At 41.0% G+C, this 25,179-nt stretch overlaps 1 protein-coding gene across 5 annotated transcripts in view; it reads left to right on the top strand.

Annotated features, from left to right (window-relative positions):
• GATA5 (GATA binding protein 5) overlaps positions 1–6,144 on the top strand; it is a 38,193-nt gene extending 32,049 nt beyond the window's left edge. For 2 of the 5 annotated variants that reach the window (XM_073682975.1, XM_073682976.1), the window contains exons 5-8: positions 3,688–3,813; positions 3,933–4,014; positions 4,800–4,921; positions 5,097–6,144. In XM_073682975.1, the coding sequence (XP_073539076.1) occupies positions 3,688–3,813; positions 3,933–4,014; positions 4,800–4,921; positions 5,097–5,246 (480 nt within the window). In that variant the 3' untranslated portion in view covers positions 5,247–6,144. The remainder of the gene's footprint in view (positions 1–3,687; positions 3,814–3,932; positions 4,015–4,799; positions 4,922–5,096) is intronic. The other 3 variants (XM_073682974.1, XM_073682977.1, XM_073682978.1) reach the window with 3 other exon arrangements.
• Positions 6,145–25,179: the final 19,035 nt, after the last annotated feature.

The raw sequence follows: 25,179 nt of genomic DNA on the forward strand, positions 1-25,179 counted from the left end.
ATACAAAAAAATATCCAAGGAATTGATAATGACAGTCAGCAGCGTTCAAACTATGATTAACAAATGGAAAATCAGGGGCTCTGTAAAAGCCAAATCACGGTCAGGTACACTAACAAAAATTTCGGCCACAACTGCCAGGAAAATTGTTCGGGATGCAAAGAAAAACCCACAAATAACATCAGCTGAAATTCAGGACTCTCTGAAAACTAGCGGTGTGGCTGATTCAAGATGCACAATAAGGAGGCACTTGAAGAAAAATGGGCTGCATGGTCGAGTCGCCAGAAGAAAGCCATTACTGCGCAAATGTCACAAAGTATCTCGCCTACAATACGCCAAACAGCACAGAGACAAGCCTCAAAACTTCATGAGCAAGGTAATTTGGAGTGATGAGACCAAAATTTAACTTTTTGGCCACAACCATAAACGTTACATTTGGAGAGAGGTTAACAAGGCCTATGATGAAAGGAACACCATTCCTACAGTAATGCACGGATGTGGATCGCTGATGTTTTGGGGATGTGTGAGCTACAAAGGCACAGGAAACTTGGTAAAAGTTGAAGGAAAGATGAATGCAGCACGTTATCAGCAAATACTGGATGCAAATTTGCACTCATCAGCCCGGTAGCTGCGCATAGGACGTACTTGGACGTTCCAACATGACAACGATCCAAAACACAAGGCCAAGTCGACTTGTCATTGGCTACAGCAGAACAAAGTGAAGGTTCTGGAGTGGCCATCTCAGTCTCCTGACCTCAATATCATTGAGCCACTCTGGGGAGATCTCAAGAGCGCAGTTCATACTAGACAGCCCAGGAATTTACAGGAACTGGAGGCTTTTTGCCAAGAAGAATGGGCAGCTTTACCATCTGAGAAATTAAAGAACCTCATCCACAACTACCACAAAAGACTTCAAGCTGTCATTGCTGTTAGAGGGGGCAATACACGGTATTAAGAACTGGGGTATGTGAACTTTTGATCAGGGTCATTTTGATGTTTTTGGTTGTCATTAAGATTTAAAAAGAGAAAACACAGTAGTTTGACAATAAATGGCTTCACCCAACCAACAACCATGAGTGGAGAAAGTTTTATTGTTATCATTCATATTCTCTGAAACAAGTCCAAAAAGGGAAAATTCTGCCGGGGTATGTAAACTTTTGAGCACAACTGTACTTATCTGTTTATCTGTTTAAATATCTTTTTTTTTTTTTACAGTACAAACAGATACGTCAACTACACCACAAAAACATGGTGTGAAACAGAGCTTACCTCTAAGGCTAGGTTTACATATGCCAACCGCAGCCATTAAATGACCACCGATCGGCTACATGCACTCTAATTGGCAGCAATGTAATGGTTTATTTAGACAGTCCACAATTCTATGTGGACAGTTAATATGATCGTTCTGTGTGCATAGAATATCATGTTCTTGGCAGCACTTCTCCAGTTTACAGGGGGCGGTGTACTGATAAAAATGATTTTTAAGCAAGTTTTAAGAGGTATTCTCAAGTTTGAAAGTTATCCCTTATCCACTGCATAGGGATTAACCTCCTGGTTGCGGGGAGTCTGACCACTGTTACCGCCACCTAATCCGAGACGCATACCCCGGCATTGACTGAAAGACGGCTCTAATTCTGAGCTGGCTGTCAGTCAATGTCAGGGCGTGGTTTCAGCTGCTGCTCACTATGCACTGAGCGGTGACTGAAGCAGTGTCGGCCCACCCCTGTGACTGAAAGCTTGAGACTGCCAGGAGGGATAAAGTTAATTTCCCCCTGGCAGCGGGGCACTCAGTGCAAGTTCAGAGTGCTATTAACATGCAGATGAACCCCATATCTGCAGGTTAATAGTGTTTTTTTAACGTGACAGGTTCCCTTTAATCATTTATTATTCATGTTTCGCTGCCTCAATTGTTCTAATTTTTCCATTCTGACATTAAGAGACTGATGTGGTGATTCATCTTTGGATGTGAGGTGCTTATCTTCTTCTGAAAATGACCTATGTGGTTTTCAGGTAGTTTAGTCTCTGATCATTTTTTTACAAGAAATGTTATTTTCTGTACATACACATACAATTAGTCCATAAACCCAAGATAAAACAGAACATTGAAAATCCTCTTCCATGATGAAACATGGCGCTGTTCTCTTCTATATAAATAAACTACACAGTTCAAAGTTTGGGACTGAGGTTCTTCCAGACGAGGTCAGGACGTTGCCAGGGAAATGTGACCGGCCCCTTTCGTTTAAAGTAAACTGAGAGGAAATTAGGAGTAAAATATCGTTCTTCTCCTGTCCTTGACAAGCCCCTGGGCCTTGCAATCGTCCATCACTAGCGCTCAAGATTTAGGATTTAGGGAGGAACATTTTCAGAGACAATATTTTTGGAAGCAGCTAATGGAGACTCTGCCTTTCTCTGCCTGTCTCCAGTTCTGGAGCTGCCAGCAAATAATGACTTAACCCTTACTGGGCAGGGAACTATTGCAGACCTTCCAAGATAAAGAAAAGAAATAAACACCACAATTATTTCACTACATTATCCATTACTTAGCCACAGAGCTGCACACTCATTCCACCCATTCATGGACCCAGTAATGGATTACCATTCCTATTGGCTGTAGTAAGCACCTACAGGAACAATATCTAAACTTTTACAATGTAAAATGCCAGAACCCTTACATCTACACCATCCCATCTTTAAAGTTGCTATCTCTGATTTTTGGGGCCTATTGTCAGGTGCCATAGTAACTCTGACCTACATGGTGGTCTCCTCTTCACATATTCTTTCTCTGTATTTAGTCACCTGGGGCCCGATTCATCCAGGTATTTTCGCTAGTTTTCTGAAGTAAAAAATTTAGCAAAATTTTGGCCAACTCAAAGTCAGACAGGATGTGGCGAAACCTGTCCATCAAACACATCAAAAGTTATATGGGGTTAAATGACTTCAAAATAAGTAGAAAACCCAACTCTTTACAGTTCTTTAGTTACTTTTATTTTGCTCCAATTCCACTGCAGAAAAGATCTCATCCTTTACTCCCTAGCATCCCACCATTGTTTAGGGTCACCATGTTTCTGGGTGTTGCCATAGCAAAATCACGCAGAGAAATTAGGTGCTAGAGTCTTAAACGTCCACTAAGGGGATTTTTCTTTCCCCCTTCCCTCCCACCACCATCATTTTTTCCAGTCTTATGATGGACACATCCATTAAGTCCTAATTACTTATTTCTTTGTGATCTCTTATAAAAGGCCAAAAATAATCGACTTCAGCTTAGTCTTATTGACCACTGTGTGCTTTTATTCAAGAGAAGCATAAGTTATGGACAATCTCAGACTAATTATAGTCAGATAAGAAAATTCTTCCAACTCTCCAGGTCCGAACAGTTTTTCATGGGGGAGGGTGCAAGTATTTTATAGTGAAGAAACATGAAAAGTGACAACTACTTCTCTGAGCCAAAAATGTGCTCAATGAAGTTGTCACGTCCCTTTCCCGAGTCCTCTTAGCAACTTATGAAAAATTTATTACACAGCAGGAGGCGATGGTGAGTATGTGCAAAAAAAAAAAAAAGTAAATACCCATAGGAAAAAAAGTCTATGAAATCTACAGTGTGTTCCACCTTGGGGCATCATAATAGTTACTAAAAAAAGCAAAGTACCTAAGTAGCTTTTTTATGACCCTGACCTTCCTCTTTCATTGCAGTCTTCTTCCAGACGTGCTGGACTTTGCTGTACAAATTGCCACACAACCACTACAACCTTATGGAGGCGAAACTCTGAGGGTGAACCTGTGTGTAATGCATGTGGTCTATACATGAAGCTGCATGGGGTAAGGACAGAACCAACAGTATTATTTCAAATAAAAGGTTCAATGATTCAATGCTGCAAAGAAAAAATACAACATAAAGAATAAGTAGCAATAAATAAATGCATTTTGTCTCTGTCTAGGTGCCTCGTCCATTAGCCATGAAGAAAGAAAGTATTCAAACTCGAAAGAGGAAACCCAAAAATGTTAAAGGGAAAACAACAGGTAATAAAAGACTGAGATACTGGTAGTTATAGAAAAATTCCATAGACCCAATAATTAAAGGGGTGGTCCGAAACACAAATTATTTTTAATCCTAAATGCCTCTCTATTTAATGTCATGATCTAATCTTTTTTTCTAATACACCTTAATTAAAAATTCCCTATCTTTCTCCCTCACTACACTATCTAACTGCTTTATTTTATTTTGTTACTACTTCCTCTTTGATGATGTTTTGTTTGAAAATCTCAGTGCATGCTGGGATACTCAAACGTAGCGTCATCAGTGACTTCCATTTCAGGGTCTAGGCTAGTCCCTGCTCTATTGAGCATGCGTCACTTGTTAATTTCGACGTATGCTCAGTAGATTCTTGTCGCTGTGCAATATGCATAGTGGCAGTGTGCTCTGGCGCCAGCTCAAGTCAGAAGTAACAAGTCAGCAATAGAGCGCACTGTCAGTGCATGTTGTAAGAATACCCAGTGTGCAGAAACCAACACCACAAATGACATCACTTGTGGGGACAGCGCAATTAGCTCTGTTATTATTTACACCCGTTTCTGATACCAGATATTTGCTGATTCGGGGGGTTCCTGCAGGAGTATGTAGGGGACTTTTATAAATAAGGTTTCAGGAAAAGTGACAACTTCTTTAAATTGTCTTCTAACAAAGCAGTTATGTTTTTAGTGTCCCGTGAAATATATTTTAACCAAGATGGAAAAAAAAACTATCACTGTAAATTAAAAAGTATTTATCGACATCCATAGTTTTACCATGGTGGTATCTCTTCCAGGGCCAAACACTTCTGCCAACAACTCACCATCATCAGTTACAACAGACACCACTCCGGTATTAAAAACAGAGCCAACATTATCTGCACAGTACTCAGGACAGTCAATAGGACCCGGCTCCCAGGTAAGAAAAACTTTTACTGAGTAATAGGTTGGGAACCAGTTGTCCAATAAGGAGATGACACAGCATCTGTAAGGTGGAACCCATTGGGCTTCTTAAACACCGTTGGAAAACAATAGTTACTACTCGTTGGACTGGAGGTCCCCCACTCTCATGCATTGATTTATTTCATTTCTAGGGTCAAAGCCATGCAGACGAAATCGTAACCGGGTCACACGAGCTAAAATATATTTCTGATGAATATCCGTTTAGTCCAACACTGAACCAACATTCGGGACTCAGCGTTCCTCTTCGTCAGGACTCATGGTGTGCTCTTGTTAATGCCTAAAATTCAGAACTTTTCTGGAACACTTTTGAGACAGATATATGCGGAGACAAGGCTTCTTGTCACATTGCCCGGAGGACAAAGAACAAGACTGGCACTTTTCTAGTCAGAGACTATGACCCTGAACTCTTATGTTCTTAAGGTCCATCACATCAGGAGAAGAGGACCGCTATCCTTAAAGAGGTTCATCTCACATGAAATCCAAAAGGTGGTGGGACAGGGTCCAGATGAGAATGGTGGACTACTTCAAATGATTTGTGTTCTTTTGGAAGCCTTGATACGGCTACACGGGAATTCGCTTCTTGACCAAAATCTTTGATGCCTTTGACAATCAGAAAAAACGCCAACCTTCATTGTTCAGATAAACCAGAGACTACTAAATGCAACCAACCGGGAGAAGAAAAAGCATAAAAATACAAAAAAAAAAATCAAAAACATTTCACTTTGAAACAAAGACTATTGAGAAATTGCCAAATATTGATTCCTTCCTTTTTTTATTACCTTAAGTGCAATTGGTTCCACCCTTGATTAAAGAGTGATAACGTGGCACAAAGAAAAATAATGAATGACCTTGGCACGATTTCCAGTGCACCTTTTTCATGTAAATTATTCTGTTTATTATTTCTGCTTTCAGATTTATCATAAGAACTAATTTGATAAAATGCTTGTTTCAGGCAAAGTCCAGTTACTTTTTGTGAGGTCCTTATTATTCATTGTTACACTGTCTAAGCAGTCTTATGACGGAGGCCCAAAGCCACAGCATGGTCAAAGATAAAAAGCGGATCTGTCCATAGATTTCACAATACACACTGCGTACATTATTAAATAGATTTCTTATACCCAATGAGGCTGGTGTACTTACTTTGAAAATTCATGTCAGAATGGCTGCCTAATCTTTTATGAACAACGAATCTCAATCTCCACCCAGTTAGCCTGATTGACAGCTCTTCAGTGTCCCTCCTGCTGCTGAAATCTAACTCTGCTCAGTACAAGATGCAGCTGTCAGTCAGGCTATATGGGTGGGTGGAGATTGAATTCTCTTTAATTTATGACATGGATTTTCAAAATCATTACACCAGCCTCATCAGGTCTATTTAATAATGGATTCAGTTTTTATAGTAAAATCTGGTGACCAATCCTCTTTAAAGAGGACCTATCTCGAGGTCAAAAATGGGCACTTTTTGCTCTTATTTTATTCACACTGTTCCCCTGAGTATTCTCTTTTTTATTCTCTTCAAGCCCGCATTACCGTTCCAGAAATACGAGTCTTTTTATTTGCTGTTAATTTGCATGGGCTTTATAAAGGTGGCATTGCTGAAAGGGTAAAAAATGAAGAGCAGCCTAAAGACACGCAACTAGACGATCCTTTGAGCCACACTTCCTTGTTAAAAAAAAAAACATAAGACCATGCAAATTACCAGCAAATAAAAAGGCACATATCTCTGGATCAGTATTACAGATTAAAAAAAAAGTGGAAAAAAAAATAAAAAATCTGGGAGCAACAGGAATAACATAAGAGCAAATCCTGGCCAGTTTTCTCTTGGTGACAGGTCATCTTTAAATGATAAAAAGAAACTATCTTTAACTACCACTAGAGGGAGCTCAGCAGCTTACTGCATGCTGTTTATCCACTAACAACATAAGGGGACATTTGCTAAGCTGAATGCAAAAAAAAAAATGTTATTCACCACATTCATTATACTTTTAGACACTTTACCTGTAATAGTGTGGCCTTTCGGAAAAGGTTTGAAGTGATATAAATGTGGCAATGTTTCATAATTGTACTGAATTTTTGACGCAATTTTCTGTCAGAAAGTAAGACAACTAATAGGTAATGTTAACATAGACAAACGTGTCCTAAAGGGTTTTTTTCCCACAAACAAAGTACATTTTAATGAATAGACATTACATTAAATATATAGACATTTAGGATTAAAATAAACTTTAATTTAGGACCACCCATTTAAAACTACACAGTCTTAAAATGCACCAAATTTTTCATAGTGGCTCATGTTGTTAAAGGGGTTTTCCCATGAACAAAGTTAATTTTAATCAACTTTTTAATCAATAGATCTTGGAATAATAATAAGTTCCACAATTGGATGTGAGTAAATAAAATGTTCCTGTGCTGAGATAATCTTATAAATGTGCCCCTGCTGTGTACTGTGTAATGGCTGTGTCTGACCGTACAGGAACATGGTCTGATCATACCACATCTCCTGGCCAGGGCAGGAAGCAAAAGAGTATACAGACATTACAGCACGGGATCACAGAGGATTCTTTTTGTGAGGTAAAACATTTCACTGCCTGTTTTTAATCAATGTTGTATCTCAAAGAAAGAATCAGCTGTGATCCCCTGCTGTAATGTCTGTATACTCTTTTGCGTCTTCCCCTGCCCAGGAGATGTGGTATTATCAGACCATGTTCCTGTACGGAACCCCTTTAACAACATGAGCCACTATGAAAAATTTGGTGCATTTTAAGACTGTGTAGTTTTAAATGGGTGGTCCTAAATTCAAGTTTATTTTAATCCTAAATGTCTATATATTTAATGTAATAATCTAATCTTTTTTTCTAATATACCTTAATTAAAAAGTCCCTACCGTTCCCGCTCTACTATTTCTAGCTGTTTTATTTTATTTTTTTTAACTTCTTGTTTGATTGACATTTTGTTGGAGAATCCCCGGTGCATGCTGGGATATTCAAGTAGACAACATCGGGGCGGAGGCTGCAGTCACTACTGCAGCTGTTTTCACCAACCTGAAACCAAATGTCATCAGTGATGTCTGTTTCAGGGGCTGGGCTTGTCCCTGGTCTACTGAACATGTGTCCGTTGCCAGTTCCAAGGCATGCTCATTATGAGCTCACTGCGATATTTCTTTTCAATGCGCAGTGATAGTGCGCTCCCTCGCTGGCTCTAATGAGATGTGACGAGCCAGCAAAAGAGTGCACTGTCAGTGCGCAACTGCGCATTGTATAAGAGAGAACATGGCAAGCAGAGAGAGCAGGACCAGCCCCACCCCAGTACGTCATCAGTGGCATCTATTTTGGGGCTGGGCTGATCTCTGATTTTGCTACTCTCGTCGTTCTCTCCTTTACAATGTGCACTGACATTGTGCTCTCAAGGGAGTATGCATCGGAATTGACAACCGACGCATGCTCAGTAGAACAGGGACTAGCCCGGCCCCTGAAATGGATGTTACTAATGATGCTTCATTTCTGGGTGGGGAAAGCAGCTGCGGTAGTAATCCGACCCTCTGATAACGTCCCGTTTGAATATCACAGCATGCACTGGAGATTCTCAAGTAAAACGTCATTAAAACAGAAGTAAAAAAAAAAGCAGTTGGAGAGAGAAAAGAGGGAACGGTAGGGACTTTTTAAATAATGTATATTGTAAAATGATTTGATTAATACATTAAATAGATAAGACATTTAAGATTAAAACCAGCTTTCGTTCTGGACCACCCTTTATATTTAGCCTGTCTAAAAATTAGACTGGATTATTAAATTTGCCCCATAATACACAACAAGTTTTCAAAGTGCAACTGCGCCTTCAGGTGACTCTTCATGAGTTTTCATGTGTGTACATGAAGAATGACCAGTATCAATATTAGCCGAACAAGTTTTTTTTAAGGAAAAAAAGACATTACACATATGTATTCACAGAAGATGCATACTTGACAGTATTTCATAATCCTGCATTATTTAGCAGTTTTCACCTCTGAAGGCTCCAGTCACTAGCTACAGCAGCTACTTTTTGTGTGATCTGCCTCTTTCTCTCTCCAGCTTCACCCTGTTTCCCCTCCATTGACTATTATAGGAAGCAGGTGTTATTTGATCACTCACTGAAGACAGAACAGTAGACAGATTTGAGCAGTTTGTGACAGTGGTTGATCAGTGCAGGAGAGAAGAAGTGACTGAAAAATGGAGAAAGAAGCGTATTTCTCTAACAAGATAAATTACAAAGTTTCTTAACTTTGCTTGTACTGTTAATTTATTGGGGGGGAGGGGGGGGAGTATAGTTTCTCTTTAAGCTCCATCTTGGTAGCTGCAGGTGAACAGAGTTTTAGCATTTATTCAACATTTAGCAGACAGTAATTTCTACAGTACAGATGAGGGACATCTAGATAATCCTTTTCAATTAAAGCAAATTTGGACATACATGGGAACAACTAGAAGAACTCTAGCATTACGGCTTGGCCGGGGGGTGGTTAGTTTACTCTATGAAACTTCTAGAGAACATTTTCCATATTATATAATATAATATAATATAATAGTAACCTTTACATAATTGTTCTGTCTCCTGATCTCCATAAACGTCTGTATATTTACTGTCTGCGAATATCTCCCATCACCAACAATTTCTGCCCCAGATAAAAGTCGGCTCCACACTTTCACTAAACGACTCACTAAAAGAGATCTTCAAAAGGACGACTACAGTTTCTTATCCGTTTTATTAACTGTGTAAGAAAGAAAACAAGGTCCTTCCTTTCTCAGCCTTTGTTTGACCTCTGCACTAGAGCAATAGCTGGTTCTGTTCTCGGGACAGAAGATCTAATACATATGGAAAGGTGGATTTCATATAGAATTTATACGTTTGCTCTCACTCCGCAGGATAAATCAAACTGAATTAAGGTTACAAGTCCACAGAAATTAATGGCCTCCTTTCCTCCTCTGGCTCAGTAGCAGGCTCGCTCTGATTTTTTTTTAAGGTTACTATAAAATTAAGTGTCGCTGTATATCTACAATGGCACGATGGCTTCTCTCGCTTCAAGCCGTATTTGGTTTATATGATATAAGATTTATAAAACTGAATATGGTAGATTTATACAGGTACAAAGCTCTGTGTTACCCTAGAATGGGTCAAATACTCAGAAAATCAATGTAAAATTAGATTTTACTGTTATTTGTGCCTAATTCATGAGGGTGGAAGAAGGTATTTTAGATGAAAACTGCTGGCAAAATGTTTCCGTATTGATACCAACCATAACATTGTTCATAGAGTAATACCAGCCATAGTAACCATAAAAGACTACTATCCATACTAATGCATATACAACAATATCAGTTTAAAGGGAATTTCTCACCAGGTTTTTGCTAACCCATCTGAGAGCAGCATGATGTAGGGGTAGAGATCCTGATTCCAGTGATGTGTCACTTACTGGGCTGCTTGCTCTCATTTTGATGAAATAACTTATTTGCTGCAGATCTAGCATTTCTCTGAATGCTGAGCTCTGTATAACCCCGCCCATACCACTGATTGGCAGCTTTCTGCCTATGCACAGTGCACACAGAAAGCTGCTAATCTGTATTGGGGTTGGGGTTTTACAGAGCTCATGAATATGCTTGACTATCTGGCAGCAGATTTACTAGTCCTCTAGTGATAATCTCCTGCAGATAAAGCAGTGATGTTATCAAAACTACAGCAAACAGCCCAGTAAGTGACACATTGCTGGAATCAGGGCCTCTGCCTCTACATTATGCTGTTCTCAGATTAGGTGGCAAAAACCTTGTGACAGATTCCTTTTAACATTTTCATGCCCACATAATAATACCAGCCATGACATTATAAAATCGTCCATAATAATGTCAATACAATAGTATCAGTGATATCAATGTAACATTCCAATACATAGTGCATGTATAATAGTACCAGTCTTACTGATATTATCCATACCAATATCCATACAATAGTTTCAGTCAAGTCAGTATAACATTCCCATGCAGAGTGCCCATATAATATTACCAGCAATACCAATCCCCACATAATATATTATCTATACCAAAGTTCCTAAAATAATATCAGCCATATCAGTTTACCATTCCTATGCTCAGTGCCTATTGAATAGTACCAGCCATACTAATCCTCACATAATAGTTTTACCTTCATACCAAGGTGCATACAGTAGTATCTCCCATATCAATGTAACATTCCCTTGCATAGTGGCCATATAATAGTACCAGCAATACTCATCCAACAGAATCATCCATTCCAATGTCCATACAGTAGTATCAGCCACATGAATATAACATTCTCTTGCCGTGTGCCCATTTAATAATACCACCCATATTGATCTGCAGATAATTTATCATTTATACTAATATCCATACAGTAGTATTAGCCATATTAATGTAACATTCCTGTGCATAGTGTCAATATAATAGTATCACCCATACTGATCCTCACATTGATGTATCACCTTTACCAATTGCCATACAGTAGTATCAGGCATTTAGTGCTTATATAACATCTATAACTTGGCACTTAATGTATGGAATCATACTGATCCTCTCTAACAGGCCCACATCAGCTGTCTCATTCTGTATTTCACTTTGGTCTATTAAATGTGATAGTTTGAGCCCTGATTATTTTTAATGTTTAATATTTTGAGTGACCTGTATATTCATTAATGTATTCTACTATTTTATGCACAGATAACATCCCCCACACAGTTCTCATATAACAGTACCAGCCATATTGGCACTCACATAATAACCCCGTCCATAACAATATTAATACAAAAATATTCAGCGTATCATTGCAGATGTAACAGTACCATGCAAAGTGCACAAAACAAATAATAGGGGCTGTCAAATCTGGCTCATATAATAGTATCAAATGTTGTGCCTATTTTATAGCATTAGTTACAGTGAACATTATTAGTACTGGACATATCAGTCTCATTTCATATATGTCAATATAACAGTGCCAATCATATAGGTGCTTACTGTATATAACGGAAACAGCCATGGTACTGATAGAGAAGGTTACTGCCATGAGTTTACAGCGACAGAGAGGAGCCAGAAGACCGCAGCTTCTGAGTTCACATATTACTGCATTGAGTAGAAGCACTTCTCTCTCTTATTAAATTGTGCTGGTTTCTTTCAGCAGATAAACTGCTCTGCTTCTCAGCTTTGAGTCTCTGTAGCTTCCATCTTGAAAGTTCTCAGCAGTGCAGTTTCAGCCACTCCCCTCCCCTATATAGTCTCTGCTCTGGCAATCTGTATTGCCAGTGTTAAGTCTTGTACTGCTTGGTGAGGAGTGAAGGATTCGGTGTTCGGTAGAGGTATTTAAGGAGAGTTGTTCTGTGACTGTTGCTTGGTGTTTTGGCTGTGTGCATAGTCCCTTCCTCTTCTATTTTTGTTTACCTTCCTAATTCCTTTGGTGTATCCCTCTGTTGTTTGTGTGTGCATATTTTGTGCGTTTGGTATTTTCATTTGTCCCTGTACGTCCTTCCTTGTTTTTCTGGTTGGTGTACTGTATATACATACACTATTCCTCCCCACTTCCCTGGGTGGGGGAGGGGAAAGAAAAGGGCTAATTCAGGAGAACAGCAAGGTACGTGGCCCCAGCATCTTCGCCATCTGAAGTAACTTGGGGAACAGGGATAGATAGGGCGCCCCTAGTGTTAGGGACAGGGTAGGAGCCCCTGGTCCCGGGTTGTCAGACAACAGCAATGTGACAGTTATATTGGCCCTTTCCTTCTTTGAGTGTGGAGATAGCAACCCTCATTAGGTACCATTATATTACCAAACAGGGGAACCTTGCCCATTTGCCACAGTGTTTGGGAGCATAAAGGTTTGTGCCAGCCCTCGAAGAGTTACAACTATTTATATTCTGCTATGCAGCCTTTTCTCTAGAAAGTAGGATAAAGGGATATTCCCATCTCCAAGATGCTATCTCAATATGTTGTAGGTGTAATAATAATAATATTAGCAAATACCTCCAATTAGAAATATAGTATAGTTTTTCTGATAAGCTATGTTGCTTACCCCATGTGCAGGGCATTGCAGTAGCTTAGGTATCCATGGTTACGACCTCTGACATAGTAACAGTTAGATGTTAGTGGTCGTAAGCATGGATATCTAAGATAATGACCTGCACATGGGGTAATCGACATAGCTTATCAAAAAATCTATACAACATTTCTAATTAGAGGTATTTGCTAATATTACTATTATTATTATTACACCTACTACATATTGGAATAGGATCCTGGAGATGGGAATACCTTTTTAAATTTGCCAATTATTACACCTTGCTAAAAGCCCCCATGCACTGATATCAGCGGGAGCGGCTGACAGTCTGATGTATATGGTGGACTACCAATTCTCTTGACAGATGATGTCGAGAAGAGTAACAGCCGCACTGTTGGATTTTCAAAGGCCAATCATTTTTTTTCTCCGGGTGATAAACCCCTTAAAGAGAAATGTGGCAGTGGTCCTCTCATAGAGAACACAGGAACGCTCAGCCAAATCGAGCGTTCTTGTGTATGGAGGTGATGGGAGAGAAATGTATGGGGGGTCTTTACCCACCAAAGTTTTAATTTTGGGCATTTTTTTCACCCATTTCTAGGGCAGCACCAGTTACGCAATAAAAGGAGGGCTGAGTTTTTCCTTTAGATGACCACAAGAGACAGGCGGAGAATGAGAGATTAGACTCAGTCACACAGATAAGTGCTGCATTGAAGGCCCTTGAAGAGCCAGGTACAGCATGCAGACAGCAGCCACTGCAGTGTCCGGCCTCGCCTGGGCTACTGTGTGCCCTGGGCCCGTGTCAGCGCCGTCTTTCCTGTTACGCAGCTGTTTTTTATGAAATCAGTTGCAGCTGCACAAAGGTCTTCTCCCCTGGCGGCTTTTTACAATTTAGAGACAACGCGTCAGCTTTTATTCCTCATTCCTTATTAAGCGATTCCTTTGGTCGGGGAGCGCAGTCCGCAGTGCTGTGGGCCGGTCCGCTGTCCCCTTATTAATGAGGACATGAAAGGGCTGCGTACAAAAGCAACCACTTCTGGATTGTTAGCCCTGCGCTCAGTGTTTGTAGAGAACTGAACTTTACACTTTAACTGTCAGGTACAGGGGAAGGTCACCAGGTGAAGTGGAGGGGACGAATTAACCCCATGATATCCAGAGAGGTGAATTATAGGTCCCCGATAATCACCACCTCACCACACCGACACTGCTGAAGTGGTATTTCTTTAAAAAAAGACTGAACAGTGTAGCAGGCTACTGCATGTATATATGTGGATGTATAGGTGGGCAACACAGTGAGCCCCCTGTCTACTTTACCCACTGACAAGCAAAAAACATCCTTAGGGCTCATGCACACGACTGATTTCCTCTTACGAGTTTTATCCATGTTTTTTATTGATAGCGCTCATATCTGTGTTATTCTATGGGGCTGTGCACATGCGCGATTTTTTCCTCAGACCGAGCGATACGAGGGAAAAGTCAGAGACATCTCCGATTTTAATCAGAGTGTTGGATAAAAATTGGAAATGCAAGTCTATGGGACCATGGAAAACACTGGACTGCACTCGGATGACATCTGAGTGCAGTCCTATTTTCACTGACTGTCAGTATGGAGAAACTATTTTTTTCTCTCTCCACATCTGAGAAAAACTGATGACATTGGGACCACACTCTGATAAGAATAATTGGAGCATTTTTCTCGGACGTGGAGAAAATGGTCATGTGACCGTACCCTTACCCTGGTTCACATTGGCCCTTAAAGCCTGTGGCATTTGTCTATTTGTATCTGGAGCTGAGAAAGGCCATTGATTTTGACCACGGTAGCTTTGGCACTGTCCAAATGATCCAACCACGACAGATTGTGAAGGAGGTCCTAAAGATCTGATCAGCGTGCACATCCATTGTCAGCTGTACGTCCATAGTCTGTGCTGTATGGAGATGTGACACAACATAATTGTATGCAGTTCAGGGACCAAATGTTGATGGAAATTAGAATGTTTCAACGATTTCCATTGTGGGGTTAAATGGGTTGTATGAGATTACAAAAGTGCTTTTTTTCCAGAATCGGTATCACTCTTGTGCTTGAGTCGTGTCTGGTACAGCAGTTCACTTGAAGGACACTTGGCTGCAATACCATACACAGCTCACGGGAAGAGTGGCACTGTTTCTCATCCAACTGCTTAAATTCACCTTGAAATACACTGAGGTCTACTTAAAAAATATTAATCATATGACTAAATGCCATCTATTATAAGATCCTTAGCTCATGACCAAAAGAGAAGGAAGGCTGTTGAAATAATGCATGAGTGTTGCATCCATTTTAAAAAGACTCAGCCACCAGGTTTTCACACCCCTAATCTGAGAGCAGCATAATGTAGAGACAGAGACCCTGATTCCAGCAATGTATCACTTACTGGTCTGCTTGCTGTAGTTTTGATAAAATTACTGTTCTGTTAGCCGGAGATTATGACTAGAGGACTGCCATGTAGTCCTCAGTATTCATGAACTCTGTATAAACCCGCCCCCAGCACTGATTGGCTGCTTTCTGCCTATGAACAGTGTACACAGAAAGCTGCCAATCAGTTGTTTGGGTGGAGTCAGGGGTGGATTAAGAGTAGCAAGGGCCCCGGGCAGTTTAGAAGGCGCGCCCCCCCCCCCACACACACACACACACACCTGATGTATCACGTCACATGATCCCCTGTGATAGATCATGTGATAGTTCACGTGAAATTAATTTGGCACAATATTAATGATAATAATTTTTTTTCAGGCTGTGTGCCCACTATGCGTTTTTTAAGCGTTTCCGCAGCGGCAATTCCTCTGCAGAAATGCTTAAAAACCGCTTGGTAGAAGGCCTGCCATGTTCCCTAATGATAATCCGCATGTGCTGTGCACATGCTGCAGAAATTTCCGCTGCGGATTATCATTGCGGAAAAATCCACAGCACTAACAATTATTTTGCGGAAGCGCGGCGTTTTTGCCGCCAGTGACTTGCATTGGTACGCATGGAATCCGCATCACTGCATCTGTACATGCAGAATCCATGCGTTCTAATGTGCAGATGGTACCTGGGTTTGGAGAACTCTCCTCTGGACTCGGGTACCATAGTACCTGTAAAAAAAGAATAAAATAAAAAATAAATATTATACTTACCTTCTGATGGCCCCCGGTGTCTCTATCCGATGCGTCCTGGCTTGCCGGCAGCTCGCGATGGTCTGAAAAGGACCTGCCGTGACGTCATTTAGTCATGTGACGGGTCACGCAACCACTGACGTCGGCAGGCCATCAGAAGGTAATTATATATTTATTTTTTACCATTCTTTTACGGTCACACTATATAAATCCATGCCGGTTGCATGGATTTATATAGTGTGACCAAGTTGTCAAGCACTTTCCAAGTGATGCTAAAATCGCTTGTCAACCAGCATGCGGAAATGCATGTGAAGAACGCTTCACATCCGCATGTCCCTGGCAGGAAAAACGCATGTACAATCCGCATGTACAATCCGCATGTACAATCCGCATGTACAATCCGCATGCGTTTTTTCTGCCAGGGAGATGCAGAAACGCTCAAAAAAAATACGGAGCATTTCTGCATCGTGAGCACATAGCCTTATATTAATTGTATGACTCAATATTGAGCACACGTAGCCATCTATACACGGCGGGAGGCTGCACGTAGCCATCTATACACAGCAGGAGGCCGCACGGCGCCATCTATACACAGCGGCAGGCCGCACGGCGCCATCTATACACAGCAGGAGGCCGCACTTAGCCATCTAAAGACAGCAGGAGGCCGCACGTAGCCATCTATACACAGTGGGAGGCCACATGTAGCCTTCAAAACACAGCAGGAGGCCGCACGTAGCCATCTATACACAGCGGGAGGCTGCACGTAGCCATCTATACACAGCAGGAGGCCGCACATCTATACACAGCGGGAGGCCACACGGCACCCCCCCAGAGACAGCGGGAGGCCGCACGCAGTCACGCACACACACAAACATATACAGACATATACATACACGCATAAACACATTTGGAACACAAAAATACCTATAAACAGACATCACACAATGATATCTGCCTACACACACTCACTCAATCACATACACACTCACACACACACTCACACACACACACTCACACACACACTCTCACACACACACTCTCACACACAGTCTCACACACACTCACCATCCCCCGGCTCCAGTCCTCCTGCTCCTCTCCGGTGCAGCAGTGCAGGCCGGGCGCGCACTGCGTGACGTCACAGCTAGGAGACACGGCCGCGCACAGGGCCGTGTCTCCTAGCTGTGACGCGGCCGGGCCAGCACAGGGAAGTTAACAGCTGCAGTGCTGGCCCGGCCGAAGAAGAAGTAGCAGCCGTGCGCCGCTGCTGGGGGAGCGGTCCAGGGCCCCCCCGCCACTGTCTGCTGGTATGTGCCGCGGCACCGCACATATAATGAGGGCAATCTGGCCATGGACACCCCGGAGCCCCGGGCCCCCTGGAGGGCCGGGGCCCCGGGCGGTAGTCCAGATTGCCTTCATTATAATCCGCCTATGGGAGGAGTTACACAGAGCTGAGCATTTAGCGAACTGGTAGATCTGCAGCAGATAAACCAGTAATTTTATTAAAAATGCAGCAAGCAGCCCAGTAAGTGACACATTGCTGGAATCAGGGTCTCTGCCCCTATATTATGCTGCATTCAGATGACGCAGCAAAAACCTGGTAACAGATTGTTTGTAAGGCCAGTCCACTGCTGATAAGGTTATAAAACAAGTATAAAAACCTCAAAATGCAGGGAAATTCCTTCACTTGGATTGGAGCCAGTTTTAATCACAGTGGGGCCCTGTGCAAAATGTAAAAGTGGTTCCACAAATGCTAACATATTGCACCATCACACACAAACATTTAGGTTGCATTTACATAAGCTGCGTTCAGGCTGTTAATTGAGCGCGATTGATAATATTCAAGTTGTTCATTGGAAACTACAGTGATAATGCAGAACTGGGATTATCAACGTAGTTTCTGCTGTAAATGCTAAGGGTCCCTACCAGAGAGGAGGCCCTGGGCAATTACCCAATTTACTCCCCCCCCATAATGCTGACCCTGACTTGGACATTACTAGGATAGGGTAGGGTATATTTTTTTGAATTATTGGACAGTCGTAGATAAGTATATAGTAACGGTAAGCTAGCTGCTGTTGTGTCATAATTAGAGGAGTGGTCTGGATATTACTGCTTAGGCCACGGTCCCACTATCAGTATTTGGTCAGTATTCGGTCAGTATTTTTTCTCAGGAGTGGGTGATAAATGCAGAATTGGTGACTTGTTTCTATTATACCTTTCCTCTGATTGTTCCTCACCTGGTTTTGGCTCCCACTCCTGAGAAAAAATACTGACCGAATACTGACCAAATACTGACTAAAGACTGATAGTGGGGCCGTTGCCTTAGTCTTCTGCTCATGGTATTCATAGAGGAAATTCTGGCGCAGTCTTCAATAAGTCACAGAAATGGACACCAATGGTGCCTGAAGGACACCATTGACTTATACCAGTGTTCGCCAGGTTCTGTGTTGGTGTCCATCATTTTTAAATGGACAATTAATTGTATTATTATTATTTTCTTTTGTTTGCATGTAGTAACATTGTTTCCTTATCTCTCTTACCTTCCATTTTGAGCTACATCAGTGCTGAGGGCCAGTTAACACGTATGGATGGTACGCACAGCGCTATGTATGATGTGTGAGAAGCCCTCTCCATTTACACAAGACAGCGATGACATGATGGACAACCAAGAAACTGAAGAGCTCAGCTGAATAGAAATACCTAACCGCTCCACCCTCCGCATGTCAGCGGCGGCCATATATATAGATGGAGTGAGAATGTGTCAATAATAATTTAATAAGTAGAAAATACCCCAGTGATTTATCAGGTTTAGAGTATTTATACCTTTCTGTCACTTACTGGATAGACATAGTCAAAGATATTAACAAAAAATATTTTGAAGAGAAAAGTATGTCATACAGTAAGGTCTTGTGGGAGTCAGAATTGGGGGGGGGGTTCCAAACAAGGTCTCCTTCTAGGCTCTGGGACCCAAAACAGCCAAAAGCTGAGGCTCCAAGTTGGATTTTACAATTATGGTGGTACAGATGGAAAGCTGGAAATAGGTTGGGTTGAATGTTCACCAGAGTGCAAATTACAGAAGTGGCCGTGGGTAAGACCGTTTTGAAGAACCTTATGTATGCAGAGGCTTCAAAGCCAACTCAAGCAACAATGAGTGTCTCAGCAGGTTCTGGTACATGGAAATAAAGGCACTGTTGAGAACAGAGGTGGAATTTTAGAAATAACAAAGAGTGGTCTTCTAAGAGGCTGGACTTCCCAAAAAGGAGGTTCAAAATATATAGGCTAGATAAGTGGTGGTCTTCTAAAAGAGGTGGCCTTCGGAAAGGTAGAGTTTTACAGGGCCTGGAGGGATTTATGTTCCTTCTTTCCTTGCATACATAACATTTTTTTTGCTAGCAATGTCCTGAGAGGGAGGTTGGGCCAGTGAACTTGTGTAGAGGTCTTCATGAGTGCCCGTCTCCATAGTATTTTTTTTTCTCAAAGTTTCCAGACAGATAAGCTTCCAGCCAATGTTAAGAGGGAGTCCCCAAGTCTCATTGAGCAAATATTCATTCCCAATGGTTGCATTGACCTCAGAAAAACTTGCAGACCTTCCTTTCTAAACAATTAAAAACTCCAAAGGTCACATAACACGTCTGACCAAAGGTGACAACATGGCTTGATTTTATTAGATCCAGAGGCTCTAAAGAGATCCACATAAGGTTAAAACAAGCTTTCTGCTTTCTTGAAAACCTGCACTGGCAAAGCTGAAAAGCTTTCAAGAGATCCAGTTCCATCACAGGGACTAGGACACAATGATCCATCAATGGTCGGCTGCACAAGGGCTGGTGATGGGGGTGCTGGACCAGCACAGCACTAAGATAGAAGCTACAGTACATTTCAGTGCTTTCAGTGATGGTGAGCTAATCCCAAAGAAATAGTAATGAATTAGTCCAGAGGGACCCATCCTAGTGACAAGTTTATATAATGCAGATGGGCTCTGTCACCAAATATGAATCTATAGGCAAATAAATTATCTCCAATCAGCATTGGGGCTGCAATGTAGATGCAGAGATCCGCAGTATAATGAGAAGGATATCAGACCTACACGTGACAAGTTCATAGGAAGGCACATTTCTGCAAGAGGTGTGTTTTTGAGAAATGGCTCTCTATCAAAACGTCACTTGTTCTGCATTGCAGTCTCCTCATTGCACTGTTCTCTCTTGTCTGCAGTTCTCTGCAAGGACATTGGGAGGGAGTGCTGAAAACGGTGGCCTGGCTCGTATGTGTGTATATATACAGTATATATGTGTGTGTAGGATAGATATATCATTGGAGATAGGTAGATAGATAGATATATAAGAGACATATAGATAGATGATAGATAGATAATAGAAAGATGGATATATAATAGATAGATAGATATAGATAGAAGGATAGATAGATATGATATAGTTAGATAGATATAGATAGAAGGATAGATATGATATAGATAGATATGCAAGATACATAGATAGATATGAGTTAGCTAGATATGAGATAGATAGATTATGAAATAAATATAGATAGAGAGATAATAGATAGAGATAATAGATAGAGAGATAATAGATAGATAGATAATAGATAGATAGAGAGATTGCCAGATAAGAGACAGATAGATATTTTTGTTGATTTTTTTTTTATAACTGCAGTCTGACTGTCAGGATCACAATGACAGCTAAGTTTACTTGCAAACCACTGAAAAAAAGATGAAGCAGAGTGCAAAGTTACAGCCTTTGGACTCCATTTGCCTCATTGTATTTAATAGCTCCGTCTGTGGTCCATCTGCATCCCGTTTTTCTGGTCTTTAGACTGAAGCCCCTGACGGGGACATATAATAAGCCTATTTCATGGCCTTACACTTGTCACCTCTATATACAGGATTCACCATTCACAATAGGTGATGTCACAGCTCACCTCCTCCCCTTCCTGCACAATAACCTCTGCACAGATGACAGAGCATGGGCACAATAGTCTCTCCATACAACAGGTTCTCGTGCCCATATAGCTGCTGTACAGCATGTGTCTGAATGGTGTTAATGTTAACCCTCTAAGGACTGGGCCACTTTTCTTGTTTTTGCATTTTCTTTTTTCCACTCCTTCTTCCAAGAGCTATAACTATTTTATGTCCCTCTCTACACAGACATATTAGGGTTTGTTTTTTGTGGGAAAAGTTGTAGTGTTGAATGACACCATTCACTTTACCATATGATGTACTGGAAAATGGGTGAAAAAAATGCAATTCTACCATTGATTTTTTGGGGGGGTTTTGTTGCGTGGTAAAAATGACCTGGTAAAATAATTCTCCACATCAGTACAATTACATTGACACCAAACTCAGAGTTTTTCTTTCATTTACCATTTTGGTGGCTTATGTAAAGTAAATTTGTTTTGTGTCGGCATTTTCCGAGACCCATATCTTTTTTATTTTTTCATTAATAGAGCCATGTGAGGGATTGGGGTTTTTTTAGCGCTTTTTTAGCATTTTTATTGTATCAATATGGGGTACATATGATGTTTTGATCGCTTTTTATTGCATCTTTGATGAATTCTGTCATTTTAATCTTTTTTTAATTTATATTGTTTACATTATGGTTTAAGTAATTGTATATTTTAATTGTTCATACTTTTACAGACTCATTGATAATGAGTGTTTTTTTGTCTTTTCTTTATAAGGAAAAGATAATTAATTTTTATTCACTTATTTTTCACTATTTTTTAGTGCTTTTGAACCTGTGGTTATTTGATCCCTTGTGCAATATACTGTAATACTTTAGTATTGAGTAAACTACGATCTCCTATGAAGCCCTGCCTGACTTTAACCGGCCGTGATCAGAGCTATCTCTGGTTGCTGCTGTTAGGTGCAGGTGCTGTCTGTACAACAGCTTAGCTTAGTACACCTGCACCCGTTTCATAATGGATATATCGGTCATGGAACATTAAGGAAATAGCAGATCAAGGCGCCAGCGATTCCCTCACTCTGGAGATCTATATGGCTGAGGCTTGTCCAGGATTAACTTGTCAGAATCAGAGGTTTCTCAGCTCTCCTCCATTGCTACTGATTGTGACTTTCAAACACTTTTGGGTAACTGAACAAGCCCAACCAGTCAGTATATATGGCGCTGTGCATTTACAGAATAACTGCCAGTGCTATACATTAATGGCAGAGGATGGCAAGGGGTTAAATATAGTATTTTAGGAGGAAAGTCCCATAGTGTTGGAGCCCCTAAACTCTCAGCGATGTCACCATTCTTCCCGTTAGGCCGCACCACTCCATTTTGCTGATACCTTCATGTTCTGTCTAGAATTCTGTGCTGACTTTTATCTTGGTAAAGAATCTAGAAGGTTGTTTTCTTGGGTAGCGGTGATGTCTCCTGCGGCTATTCCCAGTCATATTATTCATCTCTTCACACTGAGGAAGATGAGGTGACAGTTTCCGCTTCACATTCATCTTGTGGGCTATTTTTTGACGCTGTCACAGGTCCCATTCACTGCAGTTAAATGAATGGCTTCAGCTTCCAGTAATTCATCTTCTGCGGCTCCACTCACCTCTCTATGATTTTGTCTGAAAACACAAATATATTTGGTTGTTCACAAAGGAACCAGAAATAGGTCAATGCTTTGCCAGGAAGCACAGTCTGAGGGTTTACCATTCCCCAGGATTAAGCCATCAAGTTTTCTGAGACAACCATAATGGCAAGGTAACAGTTCTTCCATGGATTAGAACCCAGCTTTCCCAGAGTACTGAACAGAAAATCTAATAGATCCCTGCTTCAGTATTGCTGCCCATTAGGGAAACGTGCTATTCAGGAGTCTGAGAAAGCTGAGTGACAAGTCTGTGATGGGCTCTAAGGGGTAACATCTCTCCTTGTGGAGAATGACATGCCTGACATGCCAGGGTAAGGAGATTTATAAGCCATATTATTAATAATGGGCAGCACGGTGGTTCAGCATTGTAGCCTTGCAGTGCTGGGGTCCTGGGTTCAATTCCCACCAAGAACAACATCTGCAAGGAGTTTGTATGTTCTCCCCGTGTTTGTGTGGGTTTCCTCCAGGTTCTCTGGTTTCTTCCCACACTCCAAAGACATACTGATAGGGAATGTAGATTGTGAGCCCCAATGGGGACAGTGATGATGTTGTCTCTGAAGCACTGTGCAATTAATGGTGCTATATAACTGAGTAAAATAAATAAATATTTAATTTCCCAGAGGAGCAGTCTATGGCCTATAAGTCTCCTTACACTGATATGTCAGGCATGCCACTCTCCTCAAGGAGAGATGTTAACCCTTAAACCCCAGTCAGAAGCCTCTCATACAGTCAAATCAGATATCTTGCTATGCACTGAGGAGGGGGCAACACCCAGAAACACGTGTCAACAGATAGAGACTTTGGTTTGGCTTGTGGCAAGGCTCATTAAAGGATCAATATTAACTATTAGGATTGCTACTTCCAATACAAGGCGCTAGAGTTCAAGTCCTCTTCTCTGAAGAGGCAATTTCCAAGTCTGTGATAATCGTCATGTTGGTTGTTACCCAGAATGATTTTATGTATATGAAAAGTAATCAATGGACTGAAATTTATGCAATTTTCTATTACACTTTGGGGATTATAGTATTTGAAGAAAAAATGGTCTTGAATTTTTTTTTTTTTGTAACACTTTTCAAGTTGTGCGCCAAAATAATTTAGAATTTGAGTCAAAATTCTGTTGGATTTTGCCTTATCTCACAGTTTCTATTCTGCTGTTTAAAGTCGGCATGGTTTAGCTGTCTAGACAGATTTTTTAAAGGGAATCCGTCAGCAGGTTTTTGCTATGGAATCCGAGAGCAGCATAATTTAGGGGCAGACAGCCTGATTCCAGTGATTTATCACTTACTGAACTGCTTGGTGCAGTTTTGTTAGAATCCCTGTTTTCTCTGCTGCAGATGTAGCAGTGGCAGAATGCTGAGCTGCGTATAACCCTGCCCACACCACTGATTGGCAGCTTCCTGTGTACAGTTTATAACAAGTAGAAAAATGGAGCCTTCAATAGCTTAGAACGATTATTCAAATTTTATTACATATAAAGATTAAAATCAGTAACAAAAAACACCCATATAACATTTATGCACAAAAATGTGATCAACACAGACCTCAAGTTGTGAGTAGCCAGTGGCGCCAATTACAATGTGGTATCATGAATAGTGACTATGCCACAAGGGCATTCCTATACATAGTAAATACTGATAGTATCTAATGAGTCCATAAGTTAAACCCTGAGCCAAAGGGAAGGTATAGTACCTAGTACATCTTGGTAATTATCAATAGGCTCAAGGGAGAATACATATTAAATAATTGGACTCATGAACATACCCAGCAGTTGCAGATGGACGCCAATGGGACCGTCAGCCTGGTGAGAAGATTCCCCACGTCCCCTACGCACGTTTCGCTTGTATAAATGACTGCTTCATCATGGGGGAATATTCTTAGGGGATATTCACTAAGGATATTCACTATCCTGCATTGTCTCCGAGCATGTCGCTGACACCACTAGGAAGAAAAAGAACTTTCCATCATGCTGTTCATGCGATTGTTAAACATTTGACAGTCTCTATGCTCCATCTCAATACGAAGAGAAAAAGAGTGAATTGTACAGACCACTGAGTGTATATTAGACTTTTACCTTAGCCAAGGAAGATTACGACCAAATTTAGCAAATATCTTGACAGCATGACTTTAAACTTATGTCTCTAAAAAAATTAGTCTATAAATGCCCTTGATTTTTTTTATAATATTTCTGCTTGCTGTCAATGAATAGATTTATTGCCATAAAGGTCTGTATTCACTCACAGTTCTATGTCTGTCTATTTATCTACCTAAAAAAGAAACAGCTGCACCATGGAAGTCCACTATATAAAATATAAAAAAGGCAGCACTCCTACCATCAGCTCACCTTGTGGTACGGCAAATGTTCTGCTAAAAAAATGGCCTATCCAGCAAAAGGATCCTTATCCTTATTGCAATGAGTAAAGATGTAGTCTGAAACGTGTCTGTGGTTTCT

This window comes from Phyllobates terribilis, unplaced genomic scaffold (genome assembly GCF_046119375.1).
Source record: "Phyllobates terribilis strain yellow unplaced genomic scaffold, ASM4611937v1 Scaffold_5__5_contigs__length_657084704, whole genome shotgun sequence".
NCBI lineage: Eukaryota > Metazoa > Chordata > Amphibia > Anura > Dendrobatidae > Phyllobates > Phyllobates terribilis.